Raw genomic sequence first — 19,821 nt, forward strand, 5'->3', positions numbered from 1 at the left:
TAATATATTATTTAATGTATTATTTAATACACAAGAAAAAAAAAGAATATTATTCAATATTATAATATAATATTGAAGAAAATAAAAAAAACATAAAGATAATTACTATAATGAAGTTACAAAAGATAGATTGATAGTTGATGAAGAATTGAATTTCTAATGATTTGTTCTGATAAGAATAAAATATAATAATGGAATTTAAGAATCACATCATTAAGAAAATATCAATAGAAAGATAAAAGATATTCATATTTGCTCTTATCAATAATAGTCAAAACTTTTTTCTTATCATGAAAAATAATGATTTTATTTAATATAGATTTAATTGTACTATTTTTATTCATATCTTGATTCTATGCAATAATCAACTTCATTATTTTGCAACTGCAAAATATACTAATATGACAGATCATAACAGAATTCAAAATGAAAAATGGTTGGAACAAAAAATATATAAAAAGAAAAAAATTGAATTATTTGAAATACGAGATAAAGTAAATATTAAAAGAACATTTACTTATAAGAAAGCAACAAATGAAAAATAAAAACATATATGTACAACAAATATTATATTTTAAAAAATTAATTTATATTTGAATTGCAATTTAATAAATCATAATTTGACAAGTAATATTTTTTATAGTTAAAAAAGAAATATGTACATATCCGACATTTTATAAAAAGTAATTTTCTGATCTTAGAATTTAAAAATACAGTACCAAAAATTTATTATCACGATAAAGAAATTAATAGTATCAATAATGATAGTGCTAAATTGAATTTATATCAAAGATTAAAAAATTTAAAGAATTTATTATTATACTATTTAAAGAATAATTTAATGGAAAAACAAATATGAAAGCTGAATTAATGAATGAAAATAAATTTGATATTTTTTGTAATTGTGTAAAAACACAAAGTATTAAATAAATTACAAACTATTTTTTTTAGAAATTTTAGATATAATACGTATCTGAAAAAAGCTATCACGAGAAAAATACCTAACATCATTTATATAAGCATTTATTCCAATTATTTATGAAGCAACAAGAATCTTTCAATAGTTTAAGCAAATGATTAACAACCTCAAAAAACTGCACTTGCTAGAAACTTTTTATTATCGTCTTTTGAAGATAGCATTGCTAATAAACATGACGTGCATTTTTGTCCAAAAAAAAATGTAAAAAATAAAATGATTTAATAATAAAAACACCGCATGAAATGTAAAGTTTTAATTTTCCAAATTTGACCAACTGATAACTCACAAATTAAATACAATTCTTTTTCTGAACTCATCTATTACACTTCGAGCTTAGAAGTCTATTTTGACATAATTGCAATCATATGATAAGAATATGGAATGGTTAATAATACAAGAACCAGCATATTAGTGAATACATAGTCATGAAAAAAAAGTTGCTTAATATATATAATTCATAGAAAAAATTAGAATGAATATAAATAAACATGTTAATCAATGATGAATTTTAACAAGATCTCAATTTTAAAAGACTGAGACTTTAATCGCATTTACAATCAAAATTTGACAATCAAATAAATTTCATTAGCACCCATTTTCATTAATTTCAATGCAAAATTAAAAATTATAATATTATATCTTATTAATCTTATAAAATAAATATTTTATAAAATAAATTAATAGTTTATGAAAAATACTAAATGAATATCAGATATATCTAGAAGATATCGATTAAACAGAGATTGTAAATTGTAAATTGAAAATTGTAAATTGAATTCCTCAGCATTTCAAAAAATGAAGACATGTTCGAATAATAATGTGTTGTAATAAAAAATAATTAATAAATGTCTAAAAACTAAAATACTACTGATTTAAAATTTTCTATCATAAATTCAGTCATTATTGTTCTATACTAATTTTTATTTTTATCAAAATTCAAAATTTATTTAATTTTATTTTTCCATTCTATTTGAATTTTTTCAAATAGTCAACCTGTATTTATTATTAAAAAAAAATTATATAAATGACATTCCATTTATTTAAAATTGTTAATTACTATATCTATAACTTCAGTTTAAGTTATGATTACGTAAAACATAACTAAGATTTTTTCTATATAATATTTTTAATTTTTTTTTCAAAGCATAATAGTAGTTAGTACATTAAATTTGATTATAATAATCATATGCGAAATTAAAATCAGTGTTTGTTCGCCGATTTTAACTTCTTTTTTTTTATTTTATACAAATATTCATTTTCATAAAGTAACACATTTCGTTTTTACAAAATAAAAAAAATATTTCTTTCAAAAGGATAAAATAATTGAATCTATCAAAGTATGAAAATATATTTGAATAATAACATATTATATAAAATAAAATAAAATATCATTTGAGAAATATATCATAAAATGAAAACATTATCGACATTAAGTTTGATGAGAAGAATATTAAGAAAATATTAAGAATATAAGAAAATTAAACAAATTAAATTAATCAAATTTATAGAAAATCAAATATCTAAATATATATACATAAAAGGATGTAATCATTAAAGGATATAATCATTTAAAGAATAAAATTTTTTTTTTATTATACTTTCTGTTTCTTATTTATATATTATAATTTTAATATATTTTTATTATTTATTATATCTTTATAATATTAAACAAATGATAGCAACAATATTTAATTAAGAATTGTATAAAATATTCCATAATTTGTTAGCTTAGCAAAAACGTTCAGAATGAAAATCGGATTTATCTGGAAGATATTAATTAAAAGAAATGTTAATAGATATTAACATTAATATTATAAAAAGTTATAAATTGAATTCTTTGAAAAAAATGAAAATAATATATTGTAATATAATAAAGTTGTAAATAAATGTACAGAATTGTAAATAAAACTTTTTGGGAAATTCACACAACTAAAATTTTAATAATTTTATATTATCTATAATGCAATTATATTATCTATAATGCCGAATCTATAATGCGACATTCTATTATTTATGTACCAAAATCTAGGAAAAGAAGATAAAATTTTAGAAATTACTAACCAAAGAAGAAGATCTTAGAAAAGAAGATTGCATTTTACAGATTATCGATTAGATAGAAAGATCTCGGAAAGATAGATCGCATTTTAGAAATTATCAATCAAACAGAAAAATCTCTTTCCAATATATCGAAATATATAATGAAGACATACCAAAAGAACTCATTGTTAAATAGTATATTTAATCTGTATATTATTTAATATATTAAATATCAATAATATATTGATATTTAAGTAAGCCATTTTAAAATCTGATGCAATGAATAACTGAATAATATATTAACTCGAAAATAAGAATTATCGTAAACAGAAATAATAATAGCTATATCAAGATAAAATAAAAACAAATTTCATACTTTGAGTAATGTTTAAATTGAGAAATGTATAATATCATAAGTAATATAACAAAAAATTTATAACATCATTAAAAAATATCGGATATTATTAATATAACTTTCAAATGTAATAAAAGTTATTACAGGATTAACTGAAGAAAACTTGAACTATCAGAGTTAAATTATCGTATTAAGTGTTAAATGATTCAAGCATTTATAGATAAATCTTGATATTTATAGATAAATGCGGAAAAAATAATAATAATAAAAATGATCCCAATAATTCATTTTGGAGTTATATTAAACATCAAAATAATATAATACAAGAAAATGCAATTAATATTATATACAAATATATTAAAGGAATTAAATAATTGTTTTATAAATATATTTTAAAAATATAAATTTTTTTAGTTTTTTTTTCTGAGATTACCTGAAGATAACTTTATTATTATTATTATTTTTTATATTATTTATTTTAAAGATTTTATAAATAATTTTTTATAAATAATCATATTTATTAGAATCATCATCATTTCAAAATGAAATATATCTGTTTATTAACTATCAACAAAAGAAATAATAAAAAAAATATGTAATATAATGATTATAAATATTATTATGATGTTGCAATATTGTACAACATTGATATTATAATGCATCATGAAAAGTGAACATATGATTACATACATATTCTAATCTGGATACGCTAAGAATACTAATTATACCCATTAAAATCCCAAATTTATATTAAATCAAACAAATATTTTTTGTTTTTTTTTTTTTTACTTCTTATATATGTTATTATCTTTTTTATTAATAAAAATTTTTTATAAAATATTTAAAAACTTGTTAAATATTAATCAGAACAACAAAAGTCAATTATTATGTATTAATAAAATGAGAAAAATAAACTACTGTATGTAATTATTATTTATTATAAGTTTATTAACTGTTTATTAATTGCTCATACTACATGCTCAATTTTTAAATATTATTTTTCAAATATTGTAAAACATATTGCATTCTAGATACTATAAGGTTACATAAAATAATATTATGTTTTAATTTATCATATTTTTATTTATTAATAAATAAATTATATAAATTTATTTATATAAAGTATATAAATTTAAATATTTAATATTTTCAGTATTGAAAATATTGATGAAAAGCTTATTAAAAAAAAAACGAAAATTTTGTATAAATTTGTCTCTATTTATATATTAATTAGTTATTATCATTATAAAACATATTAAATAACATAACAATAACTTATAAAACATTGTTTATAATAACTTTAAGATTTAGAATTGTAGTTTTAATTATGGATTCATATAAATAAAAACATTTATAAAATTATTAATTATTATTAAGTGATTGAATTTATATATAAAATTTAATAAATTTAATAAAAATTTAATAATTAATAAATAGCTATATACATATTTCATATTATAGAAATATATATGTAATTTCTTTATTTTTATTTTTCTTCAATATTTTTTAAGCTTTTTGACAATCATTAAAAAAATTATATTAAGTCATATTGATAAATTAAAATATTTTTTTAAAATTATTTTCAAAGTATAAACATAAAATATTTTTATTTCATAAATATAAATTAAATATCTAATTTTATTGAAAAAAATAAATTTATATTTTTATAAAAAAATATATCTTTAATTTAATAATATATTATATGTTCGAATATTTAAAAATAAAAAGAGAACACATTAATTAATCCTCACTTATGTGTAGTTTTTATGAGTAGTTTTATTCTATTTTTTATTTTATTCTATGAAATTCAACATTAATATATTCTATAATCTTTTTTTAAAAGTAAAAATTATTTAATCCAATAATATTATATATATAATATATAAGTATTATAAAATATTCTTAAAACTGATTAAAACATAATAATCAAATTTAATTTATAATTGAAAATTTGGATTATTCTTGCAAATATAATTATAATTTGAATCCATTAAGATATAATTAATGTTTATCATAATTTTATACTTACAAAATACTTTGAAAATTAAAACTGAAATAAATAATTAACTCTGTAAATAGACTGAAATAATACATATAGGTTATAGATTTTTTCATTACATTAATCTTCTTATTTATTTTTCTATTAAAATATTTTATAAAAATTTTGTAATGAAAAATTAATTAAAATGGAAAGGAATTTATATTAATAAAAAAAAAATATATAAAGACTTGCCTTATTTAGAATCAAATTTGAATATTAAAAATTGAAGACATCAGAATTTTTGATATCCTAAAAAATTATTGCAAATTAAATAAATTACATAAAAAAATTATATAATTAATATTCAAAATTAAAATATAATATTTTATATTTTAAATATTTTATAATTAAAATAATGAAATCAATTTTTTAATATAATATAAATATATAAAAACTATTTTTTAAGTAAATTTTATATATATATATATATATATATATAATATAAATATAAGATAACAATATATATAACAATATATATATATATATATATATATATAAACACTAAACTAAAACACATATATTAAAAATTTTATTAAAACAAATAATAAATTTGGTGTTCTTATGATATATGCTATAAGAAATTAAACTGAACTCTATGAATGAAAAATAATAACTTATACTAATATATTTTATAATATTAAAATATTTTTCGAATTCACTATTAAATTTAAAAACAAAAAAATATTATATATCTATTTAAAATTTAAGGATTAATAAAATTAAAATTAAAATTAAAAGAAGGAATAATATATAATGAATTATTGAATATATTTTATATTTATAATATAGAAAACAAAAATAAATAAACAAAAACAATTTGTTTTTATACTTTTTAATGTTATATTTTAAAGAACTGTAATGGAATTGGAATATAAATATAAATATTGATAAAAAAATAAATATAATAATATTTAATGATAATTTGAAAAAAAATTTACTATCATTTTGATTTATTCTATATTCATTATTAATAAAAAAAATATGATGTCTTAATAAGTTTATTGTTACTTTACATTATTTTTTTTTCATTATTTCATTATAATCTACCAGAAGAATATAACAAAAGCACAATCTATATTTTTAATATTAATGATCTATCTATTTAAAATTTTAATTCATTTATTTAAATAAAAAATCATATTTATATATTAATATTATATATATAAAATCATTTTTTTATATTCATATTTAATTTATATAATTTATCATATGACTTTGTTATCTAATATCTTTTTAATTAAATATTGATTCAACTGATGAAAAATTTTCTTAATAAAAATTGAAAAATTTAAATGATTTTTAATAAAATGATTTTTATAAGTAAAATATAGAATATTCTATTTCTTAGATATATAGAAAAATTATTGATCGTACTCCTTCATTATTGAATATAGCAAAATAATAATTTATTACATTATTAATAATTATTGCTTATTTTAAATACTCAATGATTAATGTAATTAAAATATATTTCATTATTTATATAATATGCTTTATTTATTATTAAAACTAAATTATTGAAAGTAAACAGAAATTAGATATTTTAGTCGTTAATTCAGTTATTCTATCAATGAAATAATATATATCAATAAAATAATCAAAACAATCAATATCAATGAGACAAATATATTTGTATTATTTCTTAGATAAATTAAATTATATTAAAATAAATTATTAATTATTTAGAAAATAAATACTGATTACATATAATGAATAATGGCATTAAAAAATTTATAAAAAAATATTTATTAATATTTTGATTTTTAAATTTATAAAAAGAAAAAAAACACTATTATATTTAAAAATTCCAACTATATGTTTTACATATATATATATATATATATATATATATATATATATATATATATATATACACTTATATTTTAAATATTATTATATTGTTATAAACTAACAATTCAATAATGTAAAATAAAAAACAGGATAATCTGTTTAAAAAATAATCCACAAAATTATATAATATATATAAAAAAAATTTTTTATTATTATTATAGAAAAAAACTAAAACTTAGAAAAATAAATAAAGACTCATTATTTTAATATTTAATAACATATATTAATAAAATTAATAATTGCTATCAGAATGTATTCAAAAAAATAAATAATTACAATATTCCTAATGATAATAAAAATAATAATCGTGAATAAATATTTTCTTTTTTAAGAATTGATATTAAAAAATTATATAAAAAAGGTACATATGGATGTTATATTTTTTAACATTTATATTATATATTTTTTTCATCATATGTTCAAAATTACGACCTTTATTAAATATTTGTAAGTAAAATTAAATTTTATCAACAATTCTATAATTTTCTAAGCTTTTTAAAATATATTATTTTTAAATAAAATTTAATTTAAATAAAATTAATAAGTATCTTTTAATTTTATAGATTTTTATATATGTAAATACATAATTTTATGCATACATATATAAATTTATTTATAATAATATATATAATAAAAATAATATATAAAATATAATAAATAACAAATATTTACCTCAAATAAATTAATGATTAATATGTAATGTTATACATTTTTGCGAACACGTGCATTCATATGTATATCCATTTCTTCTTTTTAAAATTTCTAATAATCAAATATATATATATAATACATTCTTATTCGTATACTTCATTTAGCACATATTACATTATAAAATATATATTACATTATAATATTAAATAATATTTTAATATAAAATCACATATGAATATTGAATATAATATAATACGAAACACACAGTTCCGCAATTCAACTATGAATAACATTTGAACTCTTATAAAATCAGTTACGTTACTATACTTACACAAATTTATACTGTTCGTTGATTGGTTACCATAGAATTTTATATGAGATATGCGCACTATACTGCGCAGAAATCTTGCTACCATAATTCAGTATGGAATGAATTGTTCAAAATTGCAGTGTAACATTTTTTCATTCCTAAACAAATTATTCAATAATATTAATTATATCTGTTACTAGAAATACGTATTATGAAGGCCTCAGGATGTATATATATTACATTCTGTTTTAAAATTCTTTTAGAAAGAAACAACTGTAAATATTAATCATTCTTTTTTTGAAAATTTAATCTTTTTTTTGAAAATTTTAAACAATCATTAAATGAAATCTTTGAATAAAATTTATTAAATGGAATTATTTATAAATAAGGAATACATAATTTCTTCTAGAATAAAGAATATGAGACTGTTGGTTATAGTCGAGATTAAAATCGATACCAATGATTGTTTATTTTTAATCTTGTAAACGTTCGAAAATCAAAAATAATAAATATTAATGTCATAAAATGATGAATAGTTTAAAATTAAAAATTTTTCTATTTGTTCATTTATCATTTTAAAAATTATATTAATGTATTTTTGATGAAAATATATATATATATATAATAAATATATATATATATATATATATATATATATATATATATATATTTTAAATATATATTTTTAGCATTTGTATCAATATAATATGAATAATAAAATTTACAATCTCTAAATAGTATGTATATTAATACTATTATATATATTTTAATTATAAAAATTTTAGCGATATCACATCCAAAGATTAAATTATATCATATTTTTTTGCAATTTTAAATAAATAAAAATTAGAATTCAACATAAAAATTTTTACTATATTATTATTAAATAATATTTATTAATTATTAATAAATATTTATATAAATATAATATATATTTATATAAATAATATATATATAAATATAATATAAATGTTAAAATATATAAAATAAAAAATATATTATATTTATATTATATTTATATTTAAAATATAATATATTATATTATATTATATTATATTATATTATATTATATTATATTATAAATACTTATTATATTATAAATTTTAACATTATCTATCTATCTATATAAACTATTCATTAAAAACCAAAACTCAAAAATATGTATGATTAATTTAAATTTATAAAAAATTAGGAATAAACAAGATCAACTGTTAGTTTATATTTTTATAATTATTTGTTAAATTAAAAAAAGTTAAACAAATAACAATGTTAATAAGTAGTAAAAAAAATTTTTCAAAATTATTAAATTAACTAAATAATATTACAGAATTTTTAGCATTTAAAAATGATATCAATAGTAATTCAAAAATTTCTTCGAACTAATTATGAAATTTGAAATAATATTAACATTAATAAAATTAAATAATTTTCATTAAATGGGTATAGATTATATAGTGTATATAGTAGATTATATAATAAATATATTATATTATATCATTTATGTATTATATATATGATCGCTATACGTACTTTATGTTTATATACACATTTTTCTTTGTAACTCTTTAAATTATCGTTTCACATGCAAAAACTCATAATTCGTGATGAACAGTTTGCAAACAATAAGAGACAGTAAAAGCAATTATTGATTATGATAGTAATTCGTGAAAAACTTGTACATAGAAGCTTGCGAATAAAGATTTACGAAATGTTAATAATGTTAATATATATATATATGTATATTTACATATGTATATTTGTAAAGTACAAGGTCGATTCTAAAGTCCAAAATAAATAAAAGTTCATATACAAAATTGTCAGTTGAGATTTATACTGATAAAATTATATGTAATAATATTTATAATTTTTAATATTCTTCTTGCAATTTAATTTCTGATTTATCCAAATTACATATATATCTATATAAAATATTTTTTATTTAATAATATAGAAAATCATATATTAATATTTTATTATAAATTTGATATACATTATATATTTTTTTTACAAATTTGATTCATTTATGTAAAAAATGTGACTCAAAAAATAATAGCATATAAAAAAATGGATTATATGAATTTTTTTTTTAAAAAGGAAATGATATTTTTATGTCCTGAATCTGAATTTAGTCGCAAAAATTATTTATCATATTAAATTTACGAGATAAAAGTTATTGATTTTTATCATATTATTATATGTTATATTCAAAATTATTCTAAAGAAAATAATTTTTTTTTAATATTTTTGCTAATTACAATGATACAGTATATATACGCTTGTAAAATCTAATTTGATTTATTATCATAGAAAGAATCTCTTTTATCAAAATATCATAGTTATTATGTATATATATATTTGAAATTATTCCATTTAATCTACTATGACAAAAAAAGAATTTATAAAGATTCTAGCTTATTTTTTTAAAGTAAAAAATTAATGAAATCTATATTTATATTTCAAACATTTCAATGAACTATTTCAAAGCAATAAATCTTGGCAAAAAAGAATTTTGTGATGATAAATCAAATTACAATATAATAAAATACTTTATGTAATAAATCTATATTTAAAAATAATTATAAATATGAATATTCTATCACAATTATATATATATATATATATATATATATATATTATAATCATGAATATTCTAATTATTTTTATTATATTATTTAATATATATGAATTTTTACATATTATAATAGAACAAATAACTTGTTAATTTTTAATTTTTAATGAAAATTTTATTAAAAACAAAATATAACGATATATTTTTTTATTGTGATATTAATTATATTAAGTATTGATTAATATACAATGATTTATGATGATGTATCTTTGAACAAACTAATTAGCATATTAAAAATAAAAATCTAAAATTGTCTTCATTAAAATAATAATGAATAAGATTTTATTGATATTTCATATTTCTTAAAAAAATTATTTCTTATTATTATATTTCTCTAAGTTTCTTGTTTTCAGTCTTTTTATTGTCAACAACAAATATAGACTTAAAACTAAAACAAAATCTAAATAATCTAAATCTAAAATTTCTCACATTATATTGTTTCAATATAGGCAAAATAGTTTTATTAATTGGAGATATTTTCATCAAGAAACGATGAAAAGTTTTTTGTTATTACTTCAATATATATGTACATATATATATATAGCTTACGATATTATTTGGATTTTTGTAGCAATATAAATAATAAACAGCATAAATATACTCAATAAAAAATTTTGAAATTGTTATAATTTTGTAAAACAAAATCATATAATAATCAATCTGAATTCATTTTAATGAAATCTCTATTTTTACAGTCCTGAATTGAATTTCACAATAATTTTTTTTTTTTATATTTTTACATCACATAACAAATAAACATATTTTTCTTTTTAAAAATTTAAAAATTTTATTAGCTGTTAAAATTATTGATAAATTTTTGATTGAATTTATAAAAAAAATTAAAAATTTTGAAGATAAAATTTCTCTTTTAATAATAATTTCTTAACTTATTGTGCAATTTTTTTTAAATTATTAAATTTAAATATAGAAAAAAATGAAATTTTAACATTTTTTTAAAAAATATTTAAATATTTTAATTTTTATTTTTAAACATAACCAAGATTAAATATTAATTCGAACACAAATTAACAAAATAAAAAAATCTTTTTAAATAAATTATTAATCAGCGGATTTCGAAATGATAATAACTTCTATATTATATTTACTTATAATTATTATTTATTATTTTAGAAATATTAGCGTATTATCCTAACGTCCTTTATTTGAGAATAAATATCGACAGTAACACAAGCGATGGACAACATTGTACAGGTCAATAAGAACTACTTATTTATATATTAACGTTGATATATATTTGAGTACATTAGCTTAATATATAAAGAAAAAGATATCAATATCTAAAAATAATATTTATTATTTAAAATTTTGATACATATCAATATCTACTATTAAGTCCAATAATTAATTTTATTTAGTATTGAATCATTCGAATATTATCAATATTTAATATCAATATAATAATGAATATTAAAAAATATAAAATTTATTATTTTAGTGTTATTTTAGTGTTATTTTAATATTATTTTCAACAAATATATTATGTTATCGAATAACGTAGAATAAAAAAGATTATAATAATATTCTTCCTGTGAGAAAAAAGTTAAAGAAAAAAATTTGAATCTTTCATGAACTATTGTTCTTAATATTTTGAAAAGAAAATTTTCACTTATTTCAACTAATACTGTAATCTTATCCTGCTGAATATAAATTAATATTACATTGAAATATAACTTTTAAATCAAAAATCTTTTTAAATATTGTTTTTAATGTAAAATAAAGTTATTTGTAAAAACTGACATTATATTTTTTAATATCATTTAATTTTTTAAATTCATATTAAAATTTTATGATATATATAATATATAATATTATAAAATTAAATTGAAAAAATTAAATGATATTAAAAAATATAATGTCAACTTTTATAAATTTTAAGAATATTAACATTTTTCTAATATCACTATCAGTCTTCTTTCTAAAAGATAATTTTCTATAAATATGTTACTTAATGTTTTATATATTAGATGATTGATAAAATTTTGATAAATAAAATGAAAATTATATTATAAAGTTTAATAAAATAGAATAATTATAAATTTTATTAAAAGCTATGAAAAATATTTCAATCAATATCATTATAATTCTTTAAAATAATATCATAAGTATAAAAATATAATTTATATAATTTATAATAAATTATGTCAGGAATAAATATTTTATTAAAAATTAATTCTTATATTTATCTCAATAAATATCAAATTTTATCAAATAATTATTAAATATTCATAAGGAAAATAAATGTTTTTTATATATAATTTCATATCTTTTCTACTTTTACCTGGATCTTTTGCTTATTTCATTATCAAAGTAATATTCCACAAATAGAGTAAAAAGAATTGTATAAAACGTAATATATAAAAATTAATATTATATGCTATTTTCGTAATAAAAAAAATTTACAATATTCTAAGTGATTTTAGAATTTTTCATTCTAATATTAATCTAAAAATAGAAATGATCTATTAATCTCAGTTTCTGAAAAATACGAGATTTTGTAAAATATATGTATGATTTTATTTAAAAATAAAGTGTTAAATGAAAATTAAACATGTTTAGAATTTCATTTTAAATAATAAAGGAGAATTGTTTGAATATATAAGTATCAAACTCATCTATAACATTTTATATTTTTATCTAGTTTTAAAAAGCTATTTTTATAAAAATTTGTACAAATAATTTTAATACATTTAATAACATTTTTATATTTTTATAAAAGAATTATACAATATTGAATCTCTAGATATTTTTGAAGAAATCGAGTAAATAATTTTAATACATTTAATAATATTTTTATATTTTTATAAAATATTTATTTTGTAAGAATTTGTTAAGCAATATTGAATTTTTAGACATTTTTGAAAAGAAAACTATTCAAAAAAAGAGTTAAAACAATTTTAATATCATAAAATGCATTATAAAATTAATAAATAGCTTTATTTCTTAAAATAAAAGATATATTTAAATAAATTTAATAAGTTTTATAAAATGTTAATATTTAAGACAATATAATATACTGATATTTATTTAAATAAATAATATAAAAATTTGAAATATAATAAATTCATTTATGTATTCATTAATATTGTAATTCAATTTATGTAAATTATATAATTGAAGAAAATAAAAAGAATAAATATTTATATAAGATTCATTTTTATTTTTTAAAAATAATATATATATATCATAAATTGTTTTACTTTTGATTTTGATTCTATTTTTATTATATTTTTATCAAAAAATTTACATATGATAAAATTTGTATGAAAATTTGAATATTTCAAACAATTTAGAAGTACACGTAAGTATAGAATGTAGAATTTAGATAAAGAAATACTAGATAAAATCTCATAGATAAAAAAATTTGTATAAAAATTTATATCAAACTATTTAGAAGTACATATATATATATATATATATATATATATAAATAGAATGTAGACCAAATGTAGACAACTAATTATATTAATTATACTTAAACAATTATAGAAAATGATAATATTACTATGTAAAGTATATTGATATTAGTATATTTCTCTTAATTAAAATAAAATCTTTGAATCTTAAATAAAAAATATATATTACTTACAATTTTATTTCTTTTTAATTTTTAAATTTTTTATTTACAAATATGATTTAATTTAATATTTTAAAATAGAATGAAATAGTGCTTATAATCAGATATTTTTATGATTTTGAACAATTTATTATTTTTAATATTCTTTGAAATATTTCTTTTATAATAATATATAGAATTTTAAAAATAAATAAATAAATTAATAAAAAAAAAATATATTGAATTTTCTGTAATTTTCTACAATATATTTTAAATATAAAATAAAACATTTTTAATTTTGAATCTATATATTTGCACTTCTATTAATTTAGATAAGAATGTAAAATTGGCATTAGAATAATAAATAATAAATTATAAATAAATAAATTATAGTTTATATATATTTAAATATAAATATCATGATAATAGCATAATATATATTTAAATGTATTAATGATTTAAATTTTTAAAGAAACTACATGATAAATTTTTGAACAAAAACAATTTTTTATTTTATAACATTCTATAATAATACTTTATATTTAAAAATCTGAGAAAATATGTATTTTTTTAAATTTATTAAGTTCATATCATAAAATTTATTTGATTAAAATTATGAAATGAATTGATTTACGGAATAACTTGTGTATAAAAATTTGATATATAATATGTCATATAAATAATATTTATTTTTTGAATATTTGATCAGATTCAAAATGTTTTATTTAAAAAACTGTAAAATAAAAATTCATAATTTTTTGATAATAAAAATAATTTTGCTTTAATAGATAATTATCTTATATATAAAAGAAAAATAAAATCATATTCATTTAATTAATATTTTCAAAAATAAAAACAAAATTATTTTTGCATTTATTTTGTTATATGATATAATTGTTATATAATGCAAGATATTAAAAGCATATTTTATTATATTATGCAAAATCAAATGTTGTTTCAATTAAGGAAGTCGTAAATCTTTTAATATAATTTTTATAAAGAAATATATTTCAATCTATTGCTTATATTTATAAGCAAATTTTGAAAAAACTATAGAACTTTTTCACAAATTTTATTTATAATATAAACTTTAGAACTCTTTTAAAAAATATTTTCATTATAAATTCTAATGAAATATATAAAAAAAAAGTTCTTGAAAATAATAGTTTTAAAAATAAAATTTTAAATAAAAACATAAAAATAAAAATTTTTTATATTTACAATAGCAAATAAATTCCTCGCCAATATCAAATATGCAATAAATAATATTATAATGATATTAAAAAACATATATCATTTTTTTATAAATATATTGATAATTATAATTATGTTATGTAAATATAATAATGTTATCTTAATAAATTATTTGTATAACTATTTTATAATATATATATTGTAATATAATTAATATCTATTAGTTTTATTATAAATTTATTTTAATATATTTTAATAAATAATTTTTTGTTTCCATAAAATTTTTATTATACTATTGATTCTAAAATATTATAAGAATATTTTTTAAAAAAATTTTTATAGAATGATAACATTATTTTCCACATAAATTTTGTAAAAACACAATATTTTCTTAAATAAAATATACAAGAAAATTTAAAAATTAAAAAATGAATTTTTTTTAAATTATAATAACTATTTATTTCGATCTTTGCAAGACAATTTATTCTATATTTTACTTGCAATTTTATATTAAAATATAGTTTTAATTCTAACCACTATGAATGTGATAATCTTATTCTTCTACTGAATCGATAATGTTGAGAGTGACATTAAAATGATAAAGATATTTTGAAGTTTTCTATCCAAAAATAATATTATAAAATGAAAAAATTGTTATACTTAGATTTTATTATGTTTAATGTTTATATAATAAATATTTGTTTTTATATAAAATATTATTAATCTTTGATGGAAATTAAATTTAAATTTCATTATAGATAATAGAAATATGATTACATTCCGTTTACATATCATCATATATATACTTTATAGTTATCAAAGTTATTATATGTTGATAAAAATGGTAACATTAATAAAATTTTATTTCAATAATGTCGATAAATGATGATTTTTTGTGACTATAAAATAATTGATAATCAACATAATTTGTCTTTTTTTTTTTTATATTATCTTTGAAAAATTAAAAATTATTTTTATGAAAAAAATCGTCTTTAAAATTTAATATGTTATAATAATTTCAATTCATTTCATTTTTTTTATTGTAATATGTATTTATTATAATATTAATATGAAATAAAACATAAATAATTTATATTGTATTAAATCTTTTTTTTTATTTTATGCGACAAAGTAACCAGAAATGAAAAATATTTAAGCTTAACATATTAATATTTAAAATTAAATATTTTTTTTTATAAAAATAATATTAATAAATCATTGAAATTCTATAACATTTTTCAAATAATATAAAAATATAAAAAAATATATTTATATAATGATATTAAATAATATATATGAATTAATATAATTTTTGTCAATTCATGGATTTAGATACATTATATTCAAAATAATTTTTTGTATTTATTAATAATATTCTTATTATATTATAATAAAAGATAAAAAATATGTTATAATAAATATTATAACATATATTATTGTAGGATTTATATATCCATTTATATATTATTTATATATATAATTAATATATCATTTGTATAATAATTTTATAATTTTTAATATATAAAAAAAAATTAAATATTTTTTTTATTTTATCAAAATAAATATTAATTAATAGAAAGAAAAAATATAGTAAAAAAGATTTAAGATAATAAATTTCAATTTCTGTATGCGCGCTCGAAAGAGAAACGAGAAATCAAGAGGTCTCCCCAGCAACAGAATTTAATAAGTCCAGCAACAGCCACTAGAGGTGATAGCATCGCTAACGCGGTTGAGATGTTCGAACCAATGGTAGCACTTGGCAACGAACGGCGGGATCAGTCAGGTTAGCCCATTGGTCGGGCAATCGCCAAGGGAGCTACGGTGGGACAACGGATAAACAGATTTCAAAGTTTCGAAGTGCTTGCAATGTGGTGCGTAGTAAGCCGCTGAAACGTCAACGAGGTGAAACGTATTCAAACTATTTTGTTTCGTTTCCTGTGACAAATCATAGGAAAGAAATTTAATATGTTTTTTATTCGGAAACAGTTCGTAATTGTGTTTAAGAAGAGGTAGTTCCACCGGTATTTGTTGAAACAGATTCTCTCCTTAAAAAGCACGGAGATGGATGAGGTAGAAAACGTAAATATTACCGAAACACCTCGCATCACGATAAATGCGAGCAGTCGCAATTCTCATGATAGTGTCGATAGTGGTTACTTGACTCTTCTTTCACCGCCACCATCACCGTCAGTGCCTTCATCTTCGTTTATAGCCTCCGAACCCATCGAGGAAGATGTGGAAATGAAACTAGTCATCGTGCCTCAGAGCACACCCCAGGTAACTACTTCACCTAGACGGAAGACACCACCACCACCTCCACGTATTGTTATCTCGCCGACCTGTAGAAAAGCTAGTCCCGCTATTAGTTCGGCAGACAATCAGAAATTAAGCAAGCTCTCTATCACGTATCTTGCTGCTATCAAACCAAAGAGGTTGGATTTCAGTCATCGCGTCATATCTGCTGCTTTACATCATAGTAGAGCTACTCCAGATTATACAGGTAGAGAAACGGTGGATATATTGGCACTTCTTGGAGACAAAAGCAATCATTGGAGAATAGTTTCTAAAATATTATCTTTTCTTGGACCTCAGGATCTTTGTTCTATTAGTATGGTGTCTAAAACATGGAGGAGAATCTGTTTCAGTGATTCTAGGGCCAATGTGAGAAGACTGACTCATATAATACTCAGACAGAATGCTAAAGAGAATTTAAAATTAATTAAAAAATCAAAAATAGAAGGAGACATTCAAAGCAGTCCTAGAAGTAGATACGCTAGAAAAGGGTACTTATTAGAAGTGCAAAATCTTCTTCAAGTACAAGGAAATAAACGGCCACCTAGCAGTCCACCTGTTTCTCCAAGCAAAGTAAAATTCCACTCTTTTGTCAAGGTAAGTAAATTTTTTATTTTTTTCAAGTATATTTAAATTAGTAATTAGATAGTAGTTATAATGAAATTAAGATATCAAGTATATATTATAAATATATATTATAAAAAATATTGTATAAAAGAATTTATGAAATAGTATAAATAATTATACAAGATTATACAAAACATAACTTCAAAATTGTATAAGTTAGATATTACTCTAATATATAGTATATATTAGAATAAACTTTTATCAAATATGATTTTTATTTTACACAAAATAAACAATAGATAAAATTAGATAAATATATTAAAATTATTTAATGTTTTTTTCTGTAGAGTTAAATACTAAATTTTACTTGTTTATAAAATTATTTTTTACAAATAAACTTTTATTTTATAAAAAATAAATTTAATTCTATAATATAAAATTAAATTAAATAACTAGTTCATTAACCTATTTGTACGAACGTGAGAAAAGTGTGGTGTTACTACATAATGTATAATGCGCAAACGTTGCGTATTTAAACGATACACAAAGTTTCTGTCTGAGGATCGTATTCGATCCCTGTAAAGAGAGAATTATATGTTCTATACTAACAAGGGAGTTATATTCTTCTCTCTTATCATAAAACTTATCCTAACGGTTAGATATTTGAGCATTACAGCCAAATTTTAATGATAATTTATTACATTTTTATTATTAAAAATTGAAATTATCAAAAAAATATTTCAATTAAAATTTGCTGTTATATACCTATTATTAATTTAGGAAAAATATAATTATCATTTTAATTTTAGATAAAAATTTAAATTCATACTATTATTGAAATATATGCGAACACTATTATTGATTTTTAATGAGTTATAATTAAATTTCAAGAAATTTCATTCTTGTCATATTACAGCTATTGCTAATAGAATAATGATACAACAAAATTGTTTTAAATATATTTTTGAAATTTTATAAAAATATTTTATCCTGAGAAGCTTTTCATTATTAATTTATTTAATTTCAATATATATGCAATATATATATGTTGTAATATATATTCTTAAATTGAAAAAAAGACTTTTGAAATCAATTTAAAAAATCAGCAAATATATCGAAAATACTATTAATTTTAATGTATAATGTAAATTTCTAATTTTTTACCTCTAAAAAATTTTCAATTATTTGCTATTAATTTGCTATTTATACATTTTAATAAAATTAAAATAGTGTTAATTTTAATCTTTAATTAAAATATCCGCATATTTATCTGCGGAAATTATATTGTGGTCTGTGATATGTTATACGTGTTGTAGTTAATATGATTGTTTGCAAGCTAAA

General features: G+C 16.5%; 1 protein-coding gene and 1 long non-coding RNA gene across 4 annotated transcripts in view; one reads left to right on the plus strand and one right to left on the minus strand.

Annotated features, from left to right (window-relative positions):
* The window catches only part of LOC113219197, a 48,626-nt gene extending 38,516 nt beyond the window's left edge, over window positions 1–10,110 (minus strand). The window contains exons 1-3 of one of the 2 annotated variants that reach the window (XR_003305960.1): window positions 9,755–10,095; window positions 8,246–8,382; window positions 7,936–8,025 (exon numbers count right to left, since the gene is read on the minus strand). This is a non-coding gene — a long non-coding RNA (uncharacterized LOC113219197). Of the gene's footprint in view, window positions 1–7,935; window positions 8,383–9,754 lie in introns of both variants that reach the window. The other variant, XR_003305959.1, reaches the window with a different exon arrangement.
* A 7,252-nt stretch (window positions 10,111–17,362) lies between these two features.
* The window catches only part of LOC100577752 (F-box only protein 43-like), a 56,875-nt gene continuing 54,416 nt past the window's right edge, over window positions 17,363–19,821 (plus strand). Inside the window, exon 1 of one of the 2 annotated variants that reach the window (XM_026444707.1) lies at window positions 17,363–18,510. In XM_026444707.1, coding sequence (XP_026300492.1) covers window positions 17,683–18,510 — 828 coding nt within the window. In that variant the 5' untranslated portion in view covers window positions 17,363–17,682. The remainder of the gene's footprint in view (window positions 18,511–19,821) is intronic. The other variant, XM_016917415.2, reaches the window with a different exon arrangement.

The sequence above is a fragment of the Apis mellifera genome, linkage group LG13 (genome assembly GCF_003254395.2).
Source record: "Apis mellifera strain DH4 linkage group LG13, Amel_HAv3.1, whole genome shotgun sequence".
Lineage (NCBI taxonomy): Eukaryota > Metazoa > Arthropoda > Insecta > Hymenoptera > Apidae > Apis > Apis mellifera.